At 44.5% G+C, this 18,817-nt stretch overlaps 1 protein-coding gene across 1 annotated transcript in view; it reads right to left on the bottom strand.

Annotated features, from left to right (window-relative positions):
• LOXHD1 (lipoxygenase homology domains 1) overlaps positions 1-18,817 on the bottom strand; it is a 260,830-nt gene that overhangs the window by 147,426 nt on the left and 94,587 nt on the right. The window contains exons 8-12 of the mRNA XM_038744101.1: positions 15,835-16,085; positions 13,192-13,327; positions 11,466-11,626; positions 6,597-6,683; positions 5,101-5,236 (exon numbers count right to left, since the gene is read on the bottom strand). Coding sequence (XP_038600029.1) covers positions 5,101-5,236; positions 6,597-6,683; positions 11,466-11,626; positions 13,192-13,327; positions 15,835-16,085 — 771 coding nt within the window. The remainder of the gene's footprint in view (positions 1-5,100; positions 5,237-6,596; positions 6,684-11,465; positions 11,627-13,191; positions 13,328-15,834; positions 16,086-18,817) is intronic.

Raw genomic sequence — 18,817 nt, 5'->3', positions numbered from 1 at the left:
CCTTTCATTCTTCATCTTGGAGAACTCATTTACTCCCACCACTTCAACTACCATCTCTAGGTGGATGATTCCCAAATCTATCTCTTCAGCTGTGGTCTCTCTCCTTCTCTGCAGTCTCACATTTTCTCCTGCCATCAGAACATCTCTACTTCGATGTCTTACCAACTTCTCAAACTTAGTATGTCCAAAATGGAACTCCTAATCTTCCCACCCAAACTCCATCTTGCCCTTGCTGACTTTCTCATCACAGAAGACAGAATCATAAGCCCATAATTTTGCTATTTCCTCACCTTACCTCTCTCATTCAGCCTCAGTGACCTCCTCCGCTATAGCAGCCACTGTCACAGCTTTCTTGATCTTTTAACAGTAAATATTTTTTAATGAACCTCCTTCAATTTCCTTCAATTCAAATATTGTAGATAAATATGATGAACATGAGTCTTGTTTTCCAAATACTAAACTACTTGCCCTCTGTCGCTCTGGGCTCTCTGGGCATGGGCTCTGGGCATGTACCTATGCATCAAGCAAAAACTCCTCACTCTCTGCTTCAAGGCTGTCCATCACCTCGCCCCCTCCTACCTCACCTCCCTTCTCTCCTTCTATAGCCCAGCCCACACCCTCCGCTCCTCTGCCACTAAATTCCTCACTGTACCTCGTTCTTGCCTGTCCCGCCGTCGTCCCCCGGCCCACGTCCTCCCCCTGGCCTAGAATGCCCTCCCTCCACACATCCGCCAAGCTAGCTCTCTTCCTCCCTTCAAAGCCCTACTGAGAGCTCACCTCCTCCAAGAGGCCTTCCCAGACTGAGCCCCCTTTTCCCTCTCCTCCTCTCCATCCCCCCAGCCCTACCTCCTTCCCCCTCCCCACAGCACCTCAATATATGTTTGTACAGATTTATCACTCTATTTATTTTACTTGTACATATTTACCATTCTATTTATTTTGTTAATGATTTACATTTAGCTTTAATTCAATGTGTTCTGATGACTTGACACCTGTCTACCTGTTTTGTTGTCTGTCTCCCCCTTCTAGACTGTGAGCCCATTGTTGGGTAGGGACCGTCTCTATATGTTGCCAACTTGTACTTCCCAAGTGCTTAGTACAGTGCTCTGCACACAGTAAGTGCTCAATAAATACAATTGAATGAATGAATGTCGGTTGAGAGATAAAGAATGTTAACCTATTTTGCTGACAAACTGGGGAAAGGCATGATGGGTTAGAGCTTGTGGGCTGGTAGATGCCATGTCCTTGTTTGCATAACTGCTTTACTGCAGCCATCAATCAATCATATTTATTGAGAGCTTATTGTGTACGGAGCACTGAGCACTAAGCACCTGATGAGAGAAGCTCCCTTAGGAGTGTAGCAGGCTGAGGAGGGAACATGTCCTGCTTCAAGAGGAAAGTGAGTAAGACATTACCTCAGGGCACCTCAGAACCAGGGGTGGGTGGGTGATCCCTCCTCTCTTCTCACTCCCTCACCCCACCAAAAAACACTTCAGATTCAATAATTGAAAAGGTAAGCTCATTGTGGGTAGGGCACGTGTCTTCCATCTCTGTTTTGTTGATATATTGAACTCTCCACAGAGCCTAGTATAATGCTCTGCACACAGTACGATTGATATCCTTAATCATCGAATTTATTGAGTGCTTATTCTGGGCAGAGCACTGTGCTAAGTGCATGGGAGAGTAAAATAATAGAGTTTGGACTGCGATCCCTGCCCGCAAGGAGTCTTTCATTCATTCTTCATTCAATCATATTTATTGAGCGCTTACTGTGTGCAGAGCACTGTACTAAGCACCTGGAAGAGTACAAATATAAGGAGTTTGCAGTCTAGCAGAGGAGAGAGATGCCAAAATGAATTACAGCTGGGCAGGAGCAATAGAATGCCAATAGTGGCTTTCCACAACTAAGCCCCATTTCCTGTTCTCCCACTCCTTCCTGGTCACCTTTGCACTTGGATTTGCATCCTTTATTATCTCTACCCTTAGCCCCATAGTACTTATGTACATAACCCTAATTTATTTATTTATATTAATGTTTGTCTCCCCCTCTAGACTGTAAGGTCCTTGTGTAGGCAGGGAATGTGACTTACCAACTCTATAATATTGTTCTCCCAGAAGCACGTATTACCGTGCTCTGCATGCAGTAATTGCTCAGTAAATATGATTGATTGACTGATTAAATATATGTAAATAAGTGCAATGGTGAGGGTTGTGGGTAACCAGGTGCTTTAGGTGATGCAATTTTAGAGAAGCAACGTGGCTCAGTGGAAAGAGCCCAGGCTTGGGAGTCAGAGGTCGTGGGTTCTAATCCCGGCTCTGCCTCTTGTCAGCTGTGTGACTTTGGGCAAGTCATCGTATTTATTGAGCACTTACTGTGTGCAGAGCACTGTACTAAGCTCTTGGGAAGTACAAGTTGGCAACAAATAGAGACAGTCCCTACCCAACAGTGGGGTCATAGTCTAGAAGGGGGAGACAGAGAATAAAACAAAACATATTAACAAAATAAAATAAATAGAATAGATATGTAGAAGTAAAATAAATAAATAAATAGAGTAATAAATATGTACAAACATATATACATATATAGAGGTGCTGTGGGGAAGGGAAGGAGATAAGGCAGGGGGTATGGAGAGGGGGAGGAGGGGGAGAGGAAGGAGGGGGCTCAGTCTGGGAAGGCCTCCTGGAGGAGGTGAGCTCTCAGTAGGGCCTTGAAGGGAGGAAGAGAGCTAGCTTTGTGGATGTGGGGAGGGAGGGCATTCCAGGCCAGGGGGATGACGTGGGCTGGGGGTCGACAGAAGGACAGGTGAGAACGAGGGACAGTGAGGAGATTAGCGGCAGAGGAGTGGAGGGTGTGGGCTGGGCTGGAGAAGGAGAGAAGGGAGGGCACTTCTCTGTGCCTCAGTTACCTCCTCTGTAAAATGGGGATTAAGATTGTGAGCCCCACGTGGGACAAACTGATCACCTTGTATCCCCCCAGTGCTTGGAACAGTGCTTTGCACATAGTAAGCACTTAACGAATACCATCATTATTATTTATTATTATTATGCAGAAATGACAAAGTGACAGTGGGGTGGGAAATAGGATGGGGAGAAGAGAGATTAACCAGGGAAGGCCTCCAAGAGAAGATCTGATTTCAGAAGGATTTTGAAAATGCAGAGGGCAGTTGTCTGCCAGATGTGAAGGGGGCAGCAGTTCCATGAAGGAGAGAGGGCATGAATGAAGGGTCGGTGGCAAGGGGTCATCTGCGAGATGTTTAGAACATGTCAGCCCTCTCCTCAAAAAACCAGTGGTTGCCCATTCTCTCCTCATGATTGACTTGAAAGCACTCCGTCACCTTGTTCCCTCCTTACCTCACCTCGCTTTTCTCCTACTACAACCCAGTCAGCACACTTCGCTCCTCTAATGCTAACCTTCTTATTGTACTACAATCATGCCTATCTCTCTCCCAGTCACTCATCCACATCTTGCCTCTGTCCTGGAAAGTCTTCCCTCCTCAAATCCGACAGACAATTACTCTGATATAACTCCTCCAGGAGGACTTCCCTGACTAAGCCCCTTCTTTCCTCTTCTCCCACTTCCTCCTGTGTTGCTCTGACTTGCTCCCTTTGTTCTTCCCCATTACCAGCCCCACAGCACTTATGTATATATCTGTATTTTATCTATTTATATTAATGTCTGTCTCCACCTCCTCTAGATTGTAAGCTCATTGTCATAGGGGACTGTGTCAGTTTATTGTTGCATTGTATTCGTTCATTCATTCATTCAATTGTATTTATTGAGCGCTTACTGTGTGCAGAGCACTGTACTAAGCGCTTGGAAATTACAAGTTGGCAACATATAGAGAGGGTCCCTACCCAACAGCGGGCTCACAGTCTAGAAGGGGGAGACAGAGAACAAAACAAAACACATTAACAAAATAAAATAAATAGAATAAATATGTACAAATAAAATAAATAAATAAATAGAATAATAAATACATACAAACATATATATGCATATACAGGTGCTGTGGGGAAGTGCTTAGTACAGTGCTCTGCACACAGTAAGCGCTGAATAAAAATGATTGAAGAATAAGAGAGACAAGGATGAGGCTCAGTGAGTAGGTTGTCATTTTGGTCTGCGGGGTGGAAACACAGGGAATCATTATGATCTCATGTACCCTGCATCATGGGGAGGGAGGATGGTAAATATTTCTTTAGAATTATCCTCTAGATTGAAAGCTCACTGAGGGTAGGGAATGTGTCTACCCACGCTGTTCTACTGTATTCTCCCAAGCACTTAGTACAGCGCTCTACACACAGAAAGCACTCAGTAAATGAGTGATTATTCCCTGCCTCAGTGAGGCCAAACATTACTTTGCCTACCTTCAAAGTCTTAATGAAGGCACATCTCCTCCAAGAGGCCTTCCCTGACTAAGCCCTCCTTTCCTCTTCTCCCACTCCCTTCTGCTTCACCCTGACTTACTCCCGTTATTCATCCCTCCACCCAGCACCACAGCACTTATGTACATAAACGTCATTTTTTAATTTATATTAATGCCTGTCTTCCCCTCTAGACCATAAGCTCGTTGTGGGCAGGGAATGTGTCTGTTTACTGTTAGATCGTACTCTCCCAAGTGCTTAGTACAGTGCTCTGCATGTGGTAAGCACTCAATAAATATAATCGACTGACTGACTGACTGAAGCCATTCCTTGAGAGGAGAGACTCCCTGGATTTCCCCACATCAGCCTGTGAAGGCTTCATGGGTGGAAGAAGGGGGCGATGGATGAATTTTGGAAGTGAGGAAAGACACTTGTCAATCCATTATGACCCAGGATAAGTTTCAAAAACAGTCAGTCAGTCATATTTATTGAGAACTTACTACATGCTGAGCACTGTGTTAAGAGCTTGGGAGAGTATGATACAACAGGACCCCACAGCTTTGTAGGTGAGGGATAATCAGATTTTTCTTTTCTTTTAGAGGTGACTGCAACAGAAAACATGCTACACATAGCAACTGATGGCTCTTGCTGTGTCAGGTGGACTCCTCAGCAGCCCCTTGCTACCTCCCCATAAACATTCTGTGCTCCTGGGCTGTACCCTTGATTCCCAGAACTTACGGGGCATGATTCTCCTGACCGCCGGCCCCTCGGCAGTGAGCTCCCTCACGGTCTCATTGTCGTCTTCGTTGATATCCAGCCAACGGTTGCAGTTGAAATTGTACTTCGCCTTGGTCAGAGGGTTCAACAGTGTTAGCTGAAACGGATTCCATGGTCAAGTGAGTCTACTGGGTTCAGGGCAAGGAACAAACCCTAAAAGCTCCCCAGGGTTGGGGGAAAACCAAGATTTGGTTCCAGAAAATGCTAGACCCGTGGGTCCTGAGGCAGGTCTGGGTGTCCTTGACTGTGGCTGCTCTGGCTCCCTCGTCCATGGCTCCAGCTTTCCCCCCTGACTGGACCTGGCTCCATTACCCGCTTTCTACCTCAACTGGTTTGGCTCAAGTAAACAGTCAGACTAGGGCTAGGGCTTTGTTCACAACCCAGGTACATGAAGGAAAAAAATAGAAGAATTTCTAAATACAAGACAGTCAAAACTCAAACTCTCCAGATTGCTCAGGGCCCCACCAAACAGAAGATGAGGACATTCTGGGTACTGGAGATTTTACTGAAACCTGCTTACATTTACCATGTCAGGTGTAAATAAGAAAGTGACAAAGGGACTCGAGGACTGGAAAACACTGCAGAGCTTGTTTAGTTACCCCCACATATGCATCTAAATTTTTTGAGGTGAAGACTGCATGTAATATATATCATCAGTGAGCTCTGCAGTAAAGTTCTCCACCTAGTGTTGAATGAGCCCAGTGGATTTTTGGGCTTTCCTTTCTTTTCTTTTCTTTTCCTTTCTTTTCATTTCTCTCTCTCTCTCTCTCTCTCTCTCTCTCTCTCTCTCTCCTCTTTTTCTTTTGCTCTCTCTCTTTTGCTCTCTTTCCCTCTCTTTTTATCTTTCTCTCTCTCTTTCTCTCTTTATTTCTCCTTCTCTCTCTGTCTCAATCTTCCCCACCCCCCACGCCCACACACACTGGTTGTTGTCTCCATGACCTAGCTTCATTGCTGCTGAGGTTTCATGGTGTCTATCCATATCCATATCTATGGGAAGCTAAGCCCAAGTATACAGGGTATCATCAAAAGTCTAATTACAGAAAATGAATTTTCTGGAAAATTAAGGTCTAGGTAGGAGTGTTTATTGTACTGAAAATTGTTCCACTCAACCATGTGATTCAAGTGGGAGAGGTGGAGCTCTAGTTTTTTCCTAAAGAAGATTTACCCCCTGATCCACATATATCCTCTCTAGGACTGGACGGTCCTAATACCATTCCAGGATCTGAAAAGGAAGTAGAGTTTCTTCAGCTTCACGAGATGAAGACTCTGCCTAGAAGAACATTGGGAAGACAAAGGACCCTGAATTTCTAACCTGTGAGCTCATTGTGAGCAGAAATGTGTCTGTTCGTTGTTATATTGCATGTACTTAGTGCTTAGTGTAGTGCTTTGCACACAGCAAGTGCTCAATAAATAAGATTGAATGAATGAATAAATGGAAAAAGGATTCTGATTCTCACCCTCGCTAGGTGCCATCCACTAGAGGAATTCCTCTTCTCGTGCCATATCCTGATCTTGTAAAATCGTCCTAGATCCGGAAGTTCAATCTGTAGGGCACAATACAAAACTCCTAAAAATAGCAGGTAAGGGCAGAATTTGTCAATAATAATAATAATAATTATTATTATTATGGTATTTTTAAGTGTTTACTATGTGCCAGGCATTGCACTGAGCACTGAGAAAACTCAAATGGTCTGTAATGACACTGCAGCCGTACATAGGTAGCAACAGGGTCAAAAGCGATTCAGGCAATGGGCAAGTTGAAGCCCAGTTCAAAAGAATCCTGTAATAATACTTGTGGTATTTGTTAAGGGCTTACTATGTGCCAGGCACTGTTCTAAGTACTGGGGTAGATACACGCACAGTGCCTGTCCCACATAAGACTCACAGTTATTAATCCCCATTTTCCAGATGAGGGAACTGAGGCACAGAGAAATTAAGTGACTTGCCCAAGGTCACACAGCAGATAAGTGGTGGAGCCAGAATTAGAACCCAGTTTCTTCTGACCCCCAGGCTTGTGCTCTATCCACTAGATTGTGCTGGCATATTTTCCTTTTTAACCAGGCTTTTAATGTTCCCTGTTACAAGCGTACAATTGCTAGGGAGCTCCTGTTATGAGATGGCTTTGTGGCATTCTCCATCAGCCACATGTGGAGTGAAGCACCCCTCTAGTGCCCAGAGGACATTTTATTAGTGGATTTTTGCGTCCGGGCATTACTTTGTTTTGTTTTAAGGGGTATTTGTTAAGCACTTACTATGTGCCTGGCACTGTACTAAGTGCTGGGGTAGATACAAGTTAAGCAGGTTGGACACAGTCCCTGTCCCACATGGAGCTCACAGTCTTAATCCCCATTTTATAGATGAGGTAACTGAGATACAGAGAAATGAAGTGACTTGCCCTAGGTCACACAGCAGACAAGTCTTGGCCAAGTCACTTAATTTTCTGTGCCCCAGTGACCTCATCTGTAAAATGGAGATTAAAACTGTGAACCCTATGTGGGACAAGGACTGCATCCAATCTAAGTAACTTGTATCTACCCCAGCATTTAATATAGTGCCTGGCACAAAGTAAGCACTTAACAAATACCATTTAAAAAATGGAACCGGTCAGTGAGGACTCCCAGAAGCCCTGCGGAGATGGCAAGGGGTCAAAATGGGACTGAAAGGATAGAGTGGTCTCCTCCTCATCAAGCTTCTGAGAGTCTACCCTACCACTAACAGTCTCTACATTGGTAAATCCCAGATAATTGGAGTCACAACCAAGTCACACCCATCTTTGTCATGTTGCTTCACCTCTGTGACATTGAGAACTGGGGGAAAGTCATCCATAGATAAAAGCCAGGCACATTTGGGCCCGCTGAGTCTGACTCTCCTTTGCCTTTGGAATAATGACATTTGTGTGTAACCGCCATGGGCAAAAACAACATTCAGAAGGCCCTCTGCTCTCAGCCGTGCACTTGGATCTGTACTCTTTAAGCACTTGATAATAATAATAATGATGGTATTTGTTAAATGCTTAGTATGTGCAAAGGATTATACTAAGCGTTGGGGTAGATACAAGCAAATCGGGTTGGATACAGCCCTGTTCCACAAGGAGCTCACAGTCTCAATCCCCATTTTACAAATGACGTAACTGAGGCACAGAGAAGGCACAGAATACTTGCCCAAAGTCACACAGCAGACATGTGGCGGAGCCGGGATTAGAACTCATGACTCCCAGGACCTTGCTCTAACCACTATGCCAGGCTTCTTCTCATTCTACACCATGCTGCTTCTAATATATTCACCCCACCCCCACCCCCACAGACCTTATGTACTTATCCATAGTTTATTTTAATATCTATCTCTCCCTCTAGATTGTAAGTTCCTTGGGGGCAGGAAACCTTTACACCAACTTTGTTTTATTGCACCATCACAAGTGCTTAATACAGTGCTCTTCACATGGTAAACACTAAAGTACTATTGATTGATTGATTGAAATACCGTTGATCATTCAATCAGGCTTTTTTACATAACCATGAAGTGCTTAACAAATATCATAAAATACCATTACTTACCAAAGTAGTAAGTGCTTAACATGTACCATAAAAAAAGACCTCATAGCACTTTATCACCAGTTTACTCACTGTGCCCTGATCTGGTCTATCATCATCAATCATCATCATCATCAATCGTATTTATTGAGCGCTTACTATGTGCAGAGCACTGTACTAAGCGCTTGGGAAGTACAAATTGGCAACATATAGAGACAGTCCCTACCCAACAGTGGGCTCACAGTCTAAAAGGGGGAGACAGAGAACAAAACCAAACATACTAACAAAATAAAATAAATAGAATAGATATGTACAAGCAAAATAAATAAATAAATAAATAGAGTAATAAATATGTACAAGCATATATACATATATGCAGGGTCTATCTCCATTTGATAGACTCTATCAGGGTGAGTCTATCTCACCACTGACCCCTTCCCCAGTTCTCCCTCTATCCTGGCACTTCCTCCCTCTCCATATATGCCAGACCACCACTTTCCCTACCTCTAAAGCTTTATTAGGTCACATCTCCTCTAAGAGGCCTTTCCCGATTAAGCCCTCTTTTCCCCAGCTCTCTGGGTCTGTGACCTTTGGGCATTTCATATTCACTCCACCATCAGTCGCACAGCACTTATGTACATATCTTTAAATCATTTATTATAAATTACTTATTCATATTACTGTCTCTCTCCACTAGACTGTAAGGTCATTGTGGACAGGGGACATGTCTGCTAACCCTGTTGTATTGTACTCTCTCAAGTGCTTAATACAGTGCTCTGCGTATAGTAACTACTCATTAATGCCACTGATTGATTGATTGACTGATTAATTCTTTCCTAAGCCAGTTCATGCCTCTTTATGGGGAGACTCACCACTGACCCACACCACACCCCTGAACTTGCTGCTCCAGGGAAAATCCAGTGGGAGGGTGTAATATTGCTTTAATTTTGCCTAGGCAATGTTGAGCAGCTGAGCAGGGGGTGGGGGAAAATTTCAAGTTCAATAAATAAATCGTAAAATAATTCACCTTCAAAAGCAATGTGGCCTAATGAAAAGAGAACAGGCCTTAGAACCAAAGGGCTCAAGTTCTAATATTGGCTCTGGCAATTGCCTGCTGGGTGACCTTGGGTAAGCCACTTAACTTCTCTGGGCCTCAGTTTTTTCATCCCTATAATGGAGATTCAATACTTGTTCACCCTCCTACTTATTCATTCATTCATTCAATCATATTTACTGAGTGTTTACTATGTGCAGAGCACTGTACTAAGCGCTTGGAAAGTACAATTCAGCAACAAATAGAGACAATCCCTGCCCACAATGGGCTCACAGTACTTAGACTTGTGAGCTCCCTGTGGGACAAGAACTGTGTCCAATCTGAATAACATGTATCAACCCCAGCTGTTAGAACAATAGTTCTAAGATAACAAATATCATCATTAGCATTCATCATCAGCTATTCACTGGACACTGGACCCTATGAACTGAATTAGGTGCTATCAAATGAAGGTCATTCATTCATTCAATAGTATTAGTGAAAGCCCGCTGTGTGCAGAACACTGTACTAGCTGCTTGGGAGAATACAATGAAAGCAATAGGCATGGTCCCTGCCTTGTAGAGTTTACAGTGTAATCAGAAAAAGACAAAACATTTTCCACTTAAAGCAGATTATCCTTTGCCATGAAACCGTCTGTATTTCTTAGAGTAAGGTTGCCAATGGTCATACGGTTCAGTTATGAAAATAAATGGTACAAATTGGGCCGTTTCGATCGAGTTCCCTTGATAAGGAATATGCCTTCCCCTCATCATTGCCATTATCCTACACACAAAATTTTCCCTTCCCTGTTGACACTGCTACTGCTATCCTCCCTGACTCTCAGAACGGCCAACTTGGCATTATCCTTGATTCCTCTCTTGCTTTTTTTCAACCCACATGCTCTGTCAGTCACCAAATCCTGTCAGTTCTTTGTTCACAGCACCTCCATCATCCACTCCCTTCTCTCCATCCAAACTACCATCATCCTGGTCCAAGCACTTGTCATATTCTGGTTCAGCCTCCTCTCAGAGCTCTCTCCTCTCCAATCCATACTTCTCTCTGCTGCCCTGACCATTTTTCTAAAACAACATTCTACACGTCTGCCCACTCTTCAAAAATATCCGGTGGTCGCTGATTCCTCTCCACATCAAGCTGAAGCTCCTGATTGTTGGCATTAAGGCACTCAGTCAGCTCTCTCCTTCCCATTTATCCTCACTCCTCTTCCACTACAACTCACTGCACATACTTCACACCTCCCAAGCCAAACTACACTCTGAATTCGTTCTCGTCTCTCTCAGCATCGACCTCTTCCTCACACCCTTTTCCCGCCTGGAACTCCCCCTTCAAATCTGACAGAACACTGCTCTCATCTTCACAGCCCTTCTGAAATCACATCTCCTCCAAGAGGCCTTCCCTGATTAATCTCTCATCTCTCCACCCTATTTCTCCCCTTATTGCTGCTGTAGCACCTTGCCTAAGCACTTGGGTGTCCCCCAACCTACCAATGCTCCACTGCACTTTGTCCAACTCTGTTGGTCCCTCCTATCAGTAATTCATTTTAGTGCCTGTCTCCCCTGCTAGGCTGCATGCTCGGAGAGGGCAGGAATCATATCTACTAGCCCTAGAGTATTCTCCCAAGAGCTTTTGTACAGCGCTCTGCAAAGCGTAAGGATTCGATAAATACTATCTACTGATTATTTGATTGATTAAATGATTTAAAAAATCAAAAGCATCACCTCCCCACCTCCACTCCTTCCTCATACCCAGAACTTATCTGTCCTGCCAGGTTCGAAATATTCCGGCCTACAGTCGAGTTGGATTTGATCCGTCCTCCCCTTCTGACCGTAAAGCTGGATGAAGATGGGAGCGTCTGTGCCTGCTTTCTTCAGGTCAGTTGTCCAGATCCAAAGGGACCAGGAGTATTCTACAAAGACAAGTCAAGACTCTGGATAAGCCTCAACCAATAAAAAAATGAACCAGAAAAAGACACACACTGAAACCTATTGATGCTTTTTGAACTGACTGTCCAATTTGTAGATTATCCAGAGTTTTTGACCCCTCCTCCTCCTCCTCTTTCCTCTTTCTGTTATCTACCCTTCAGTAATTTCACTGCTTATTAGCATTCCCATCAGCGTTCTCTAGTAGCTGGCCTAGAGGATAAAGAACAAGCCTGGGAGCCAGAGGACCTGGGCTCTGATTTTGGCTCTGCCACTTCCCTGCTGTGTGACCTTGAGCAAATCATTCATTCATTCAATCATATTTACTGAGCGCTTACTGTATGCAAAGCATTGTACTAAGTGCTTGGGAGAGTACAATATAACAATAAGCAGACACAATCCTTGCCCATAATGAGCTTAAGGTCATTTAACTTTTCTGTGCCTCAGTTTCCTCACATGCAAAAATTAATTCATTCAATTGAATTTATTGAGCACTTACTGTGTGCAGAGCACTGTTACTAAGTGCTTGGAAAGTACAATTCAGCAACAGAGACAATCCCTGCCCACAGCGGGCTCACAGTCTAGAAGGGGGGAGACAGACATCAAAACAAATAAACAGGCATCAGTAGCATCATTGAAAATAAACAGAATTATAGATATATACGCACCATTAATAAAAATAGAGTGGGGATTCAATACCTGTTCTCTCTCCTACTTAGACTGTTAGACCCATGTGGGATAGGGATTGTAACTACCCTAACCATATCTACCCCAGCACTTAGAACATTTACACACAGTAAGCACTTAAAAAGAAAAAAAAGGTGGAAGTAGAAGGCAAGGAGGTGAATCTCAAGTGAGCCTTTTTGCTCCCTACTCCAAGCAGCTCTGATAAAAAATGTGGTATGGGAGAAGGTTGAAACCATTACCCAAAATGAGACATTTCAAGGATTTTCATCCTCTATCCCAAATTCCTTCCACTTTAGCTTCGATAATTGAGAGTTATGAATCTCGGGCTTTATTGATATCATTAGTAATGGGAAAGGGTATACCAAATGTATGCATTAAGGCAATCGTATAATGTATTGCGGTATGTATTCATTTATTTGCTCAATTATACACCAAAAAACAAGTACAACAAGGACTCTGTGGAGTTTAATGGCTAAATAAAAATTGGATGAGGAGGAGGAGGGGTTGGCTGGAAAAGAGAGGCAAGGTCTGTTCACCCCACCTTGCCAACGCCATACTCCAGCCATGAACATAAGCACTAGTCCATGGGCCTGGTACTTAGAAAGGACAGGAAGTGTCACATCCTGACCAGGGAGCCAACTGTGAGAAAAAGCACTGGCACTGGAGAAACAAAATGAATCCAGAGAAAATCAAGAAACTTCCCACAGGAAGGGAAAGCACAACTCAATGCCAAATCCAGCCTATTTTGCCTTGCTGGATTTTGGCTGGTCGACGTCATTTCCAGGACCGATTGCACCATGTTGGGCAGAATCAGCTTAGAACGATCGGTGGCATCATCCGCCCTCCACCCAGAACGGGCACCGACTTTTTAGTCTCCTCTGCCGCAGGGACACCATCTCGTAGAGCTGTCGTTCCACCAGGCCGTCGCCTTCATTCTCATCCAACCACTTATTGCACGGGAACGTTTGTTCGATGCCCGTGAAAGGGCACAGGACGACCACCTGGGACAAGCACATGGAGAAGAGAAAGCTGCCATTCACTGGCTCTGTTTGGGGCCTTCCAGTTAAGCTGGTCATCATCTTTCCCGGAGGGATTCTGGGTTGCTGAAGATTTCCCACTTCTACAGGGCTTTGCCTCCTCGGTGCTTACCCTTTAACTGAAAGGGTGAGCCTAATTCTATTCATCCCTTAGAGTGCAAAAAAAGCCGCCTTGGCATCAATAAAGATGACTCTGGTGATCATTCATTCATTCATTCAATTGTATCTATTGGCACTTACTATGTGCAAAGCATTCATTCATTCCAGCATTCAATCGTATTTATTGAGCACCTACTGTTTGCAAAGCACGGTTCTAAGTGCTTGGGAGAGCACAATGTAACAATACAAATGTAATAGGAACAGGGAGCTGCTCTCTTGAAAGCAACAACGACCCAAATGGCACGGAACCATTACCGCCGAGCCGGTTCAACTATAACGCGAAGGGAAATGTTTTGGTTTTTCTTTTCATATGCTAAGTGCTTAGTATGTATCAGGCACTGTACTAAGTGCTGGAGTAGTTACAAGCTAATCAGGTTGGTCATGGTCTATGATCCACCTGGGACATGTGAGTCCCACATGGGGTTCACAGCCTCAATCTCCATTCTACAGGTGAGGTAACTGAGGGATAGAAAAGTTAAGTGACTTGCCTAAGGTCACAAATGGTGGAGCTGGGAATAGAACACAGGTCCTTCTGACTCCAAGTCTGTGCTCTATCCGCCAGGCCATGCTCCTTCTCTATATGTTTGAACCAGAGATTTTGTCCAACTTGATTATTTTGTATCAACCCCAGCACTTAGTACAGTGCTCGGCACATAATAAGTGGTTAATATTTATGAATATTTATTATTATTATTATCATTATCATTGTTATTATACAGTGCCTCTAGGCTGTGTGTTCCACTTTATACTGTAAGATCCCAAGTAAGTATTGTACTCTCTCAAACACTTAGTATGGTGCTCTGCATACAATCAAGCATTCATTAAATAGAACTGATTGATTGATTATTATTATTAACCACACAGATTGAACTCAGCCCGCCTCCTTCCCTCCCTCCCTCCCACAGATTCATAGACCAGGGTTCTAATCCCAGGTCTGCCCCTGGTCTGCCGTGTGACCTTGGCTTCAGGAGGTCTAGCTGATTCCCCTGTTGTCAGAGTGCAAGAACAAGAGGACATACCATCTCATCAAGCCCTGTCCTGCTTTGCTCCAGTGCCTCAGGGGGAAAACAAGAGCAGTGGGTCTCCCAAGCTTTTGGAATGTCGGGGTTGGGATGGCTGTGGCTACTGTGACTGAGCCGAGTGGTTGGCTGAGCTCCTCCTTTGACTGCGATGTTCTGCTGCTCTTATTATACTCACTGTTGTACTTGTCTTTTGCATACGTAGAAGCAGTGTGGCCCAAGGATAGAGCATGGGCCTGGGAATCAGAAGGACCAGGGTTCTAATCCCAGCTCCACCACTTGTCTGCAATGTGACTTTGGGCAAGTCACTTAACCTTTCCTTGCCTCAGTTACCTCATCTGTAAAATGGGGATTAAAGCTGCCAGTCCCATGTGGTACAAGAACTGTGTCCAACCCGATTTGCTTGCAACCACCCCAGCACTTAGAACAGTACCTGGCACATGGTAAGTGCTTAACAAATACCATAGTAATTATTATATAAATTTTTAGTTTTTCTTATTCACCTCTCCTTACATGTCTGTTGACATACCCCCTTCCCCACCCCGGCCTTAATCTTAAATTGTAAGCTTCCTGGGGAGCAGGGACCTTGTCTAATTCCCAGGCGTGTATTCTTTTCCCAGTGCTAACTACTTTGTACAAAGTAGGCTTTTAATACTATTTCTGTTAGTTCACCCCCATGCAACTCAGTTTCTTTGCCTGTACATGGGGAAAGGATGCCTGTTCTCCCAACATCATAGATTGTGAGCACCAATGACAGAGAGGGACAATGTCTGATCTGTTTATCTTGAATCTACCCCAGCAAGTAGTAAGGGTTTATTCTCCCAAGTACTTAAAACAGTGCTCTGCTCACAGTCAGTGCTCAGTAAATACCATCAATTTATTGAAATACTAAAGATGACTGTTGGGTTGACATATTAGACACTCTACTAGGAATATTGTAAGCGCTCGGTCAATACCATAAATATTAGGGGTAACTGTTGGGTTGACATGATTGATTCTCTCCGGGGCTGTTACAATGGTGATAATAATAATTGTCACATTGGTTAAGTGTTTTCTATGTGTCAGACACTGTACCAAGTGCTGGGATGGATACAAGCAAATTGGGTTGGACACAGTCCCTGTCCCATGTGGGATTCACAGTCTCAATCCCCATTTTACAGATGAGGTAACTGAGGACCAGAGAATTGAAATGACTTGCCCAAGGTCACTCAGGAGACAAGTGGCATGATTAGAACTCATGCCCTTCTGATTCCCAGGCACGTGCTCTGTCCACTTCACCACTCCGCTTCTCACCTTCTCACAGTGCCAGCCACAGTTAATGCCGGCATTGCTGTGCCCGATGGAGACCCGGCTCAGGGGGCTGAGGAGAACGGCCAGCTCAATGTTGAAGATGTCCGTCCGGGCTCGGTCAAATACCCCGCCCTCGAGGAAGATCTTCCCACTGTTCTTCTTCCCTTTGGCTCCGTACATGACGATGAAGATCTTAGAGTTGGTCCCGGCCCCCCGGATGTCTCCCGTTGTGACGGAGATGACATAAGTGACGGCTGTGGGGAGTCGGAACAGGGAAGGCTCAGGCTTGACAGGTGAGTAGGAGAAAAAAAGCCACCTCCCTCTGACACAAGTGTAACTGACAAACCAACTTGAATCAATCAATCAGTGGTATTTATTGAGCACTTACTATGTACAAAGCAATGTACTAAGCATTTGGGAGAATACAGTACAATGGAATTAGTAGAAACATTCACTGCCCATAATAAACTTACAGTCCAAAAGGGAAGACAGACATTAATATGAATAAATGTCATTTATAATATATCCTATCTCACAAGCCCGCAACCTTGGTGTCATCCTTGACTCCGCTTTCTCATTCACCCCACACATCCAATCCATCACCAAAACCTGCCAGTCTCACCTCCACAACATCGCCAAGATCTGCCCTTTCCTCTCCATCCAAACTGCTACCTTGCTGGTTCAATCACTCATCCTATCCACACTGGATTACTGTATCAGCATCCCTTCTGAGCTCCCAACCTCCTGTCTCTCCCTGCTTCAGTCTATACTTCACTCTGCTGCCGGGATTATCTTTGTACAGAATTGCTCTGAGCATGTCACTCCCTTCCTCAAAAATCTCCAGTGGTTACCTGTCCACCTCCGAATCAAGCAAAAACTCCTCACTCTTGGCTTCAAGGCTCTCCATCACCTCGCCCCCTCCTACCTCACCTCCATTCTCTCCTTCTACAGCCCAGCCCGCACCCTCCACTCCTCTGCCTCTAACCTCCTCACTGTGCCTCGTTCTTGCCTGTCCCGCCATCAACCCCTGGCCCATGTCCTACCTCTGGCCTGGAATGCCCTCCCTCCGCACATCCGCCAAGCTAGCTCTCTTCCTCCCTTCAAAGCCCTACTGAGAGCTCACCTCCTCCAGGAGGCCTTCCCAGACTGAGCCCCCCTTTTTCTTCTCCTCAACCTCCTTCCCTCCCCATCACCCCCCCACCCTCCCTCTGCCCTTCTCCCTTCCTCAGAGCACTTGTGTATATTTGTACATATTTATTATTCTATTTATTTTATTAATAATGTTTATATAGCTATAATTATATTTATTCTGTTGGCACTGACATCTGTCCACTTGTTTGGGTTTATTTTTTTGTGTCTGTCTCCCCCTTCTAGTCTGTGAGCCCGCTGTTGGGTAGGGACTGTCTCTATATGTTGCCGATTTGTACTTCCCAAGCCCTTAGTACAGGACTCTGCACACAGTAAGTGCTCAATAAATATGATTGATTGATTGAATGACTAATTAAAGACAACTACATAATAGTTGGGTGGTTCGGGGTGGGGTGAATATCAAATGTCACAGACCCAAGTGCAACTTGAGGCGTATGTAATAATTATGGTATTTGTTAAGGGCTTACTATGTGCCAGGCACTGTACTAGGCTCTGGGGTGGATCCCAGCACTTAGAACAGTGCTTTGCACATAGTAAGCGCTTAATAAATGCCATCATCATTATTATTATTATTACAAGTAAATCGGGTTGGACAAAGTCCCTTTCCCTTGTGGGGTTCACAGTCTCAATCCCTATTTTACAGATGAGGTAACCGAGGCCCAGAGAAATGAAGTGACTTGCCCAAGGTCACACAGCACACAGTGGTGGAGATGGTATTAGAATCCATGACTTTCTGACTCCCAGGCCTGTGGTCCATCTACTAAGCCACGCTGCTTCACCTCTCCTCTATTTCCCTTCTTCCCACAAGGATGTGAATCCAGAAACTCTCCCAGGTGCATTGATGAGCCCCCTGGTAGCCTCCTCTGCAAATGGAGAAGAGCGGTGCTTAATATAATGATGGTATTTGTTAATAATGATGGTATTTTTTAAGCTCTTACTATGTGCAAAGCACTGTTCTAAGCACTGGGGAGGTTACAAGGTGATCAGGCTGTCCCACATGGGGCTCACAGTTTTAATCCCCATTTTACAGATGAGGTAACTGAGGCACAGAGAAGTGAAATAACTTGCCCAGTGGAGCTGGTTAAGGCTTTGTGATCAGGCCTTGGGCTCAGCCCACAGACTCAGCCCCTGGCAGTTGTGGGTTTAGCGAGTCCAGACCCCAGCTTCTGAGAGTTTGCCATTTCACTGATGAAAATAAAATTTCAAAATTCCTTCCCTGGCTTTTTCCATTCTCTAAATCATTTCCTTCCTATCAAAGCAGCAACACAACCCCCAGCATTCTACCTCCTTTACAAGCCACTCGAAATGAAAGAAAAACTCTACACTTCGAACTTTATGTTGGCTCTCAATTAACCCTTAGAGCTCTGTAATGGTGAGGGGGGTGGGGGGAGTTACAGAGGGCTTATTTTAATTTCCCAGGAACCGAGAATGGTTATGAAGAATATTCCCTCTAGATTGCAAGATCCTTGAGGGAATGGATAGTATTTTTCAGCTCCGTTGTAGTCTCCCAAGCAGTGAGTGCAGGGCTCTGGACACAGTACACACTCAGTAAATACCACTGATTGATTGATTGAATGATTTTTTGCAAGTTGGCAAGTACGGAGAGATTCTTGCTAGAGAGTGGGGAATGAGAAGCAGCATGGCCTAGTAGAAAGAGCTTGGGCCTGGGAGTTAGAGGACCGGGGTTCTAATCCCAACTCCATCATTTAATAATAATAATAATAATAATGATGGCATTTGTTAAGCGCTTACTATGTGCAGAGCACTGTTCTAAGAGCTGGGGGGGATACAAGGTGATCAAATTGTCCCACTTGGGGCTCACAGTCTTAATCCCCAT

This window comes from Tachyglossus aculeatus, chromosome 3 (assembly GCF_015852505.1).
Source record: "Tachyglossus aculeatus isolate mTacAcu1 chromosome 3, mTacAcu1.pri, whole genome shotgun sequence".
NCBI classification, from domain to species: Eukaryota; Metazoa; Chordata; class Mammalia; order Monotremata; family Tachyglossidae; genus Tachyglossus; species Tachyglossus aculeatus.
This window is presented reverse-complemented; position numbering and strand designations above follow the sequence as displayed.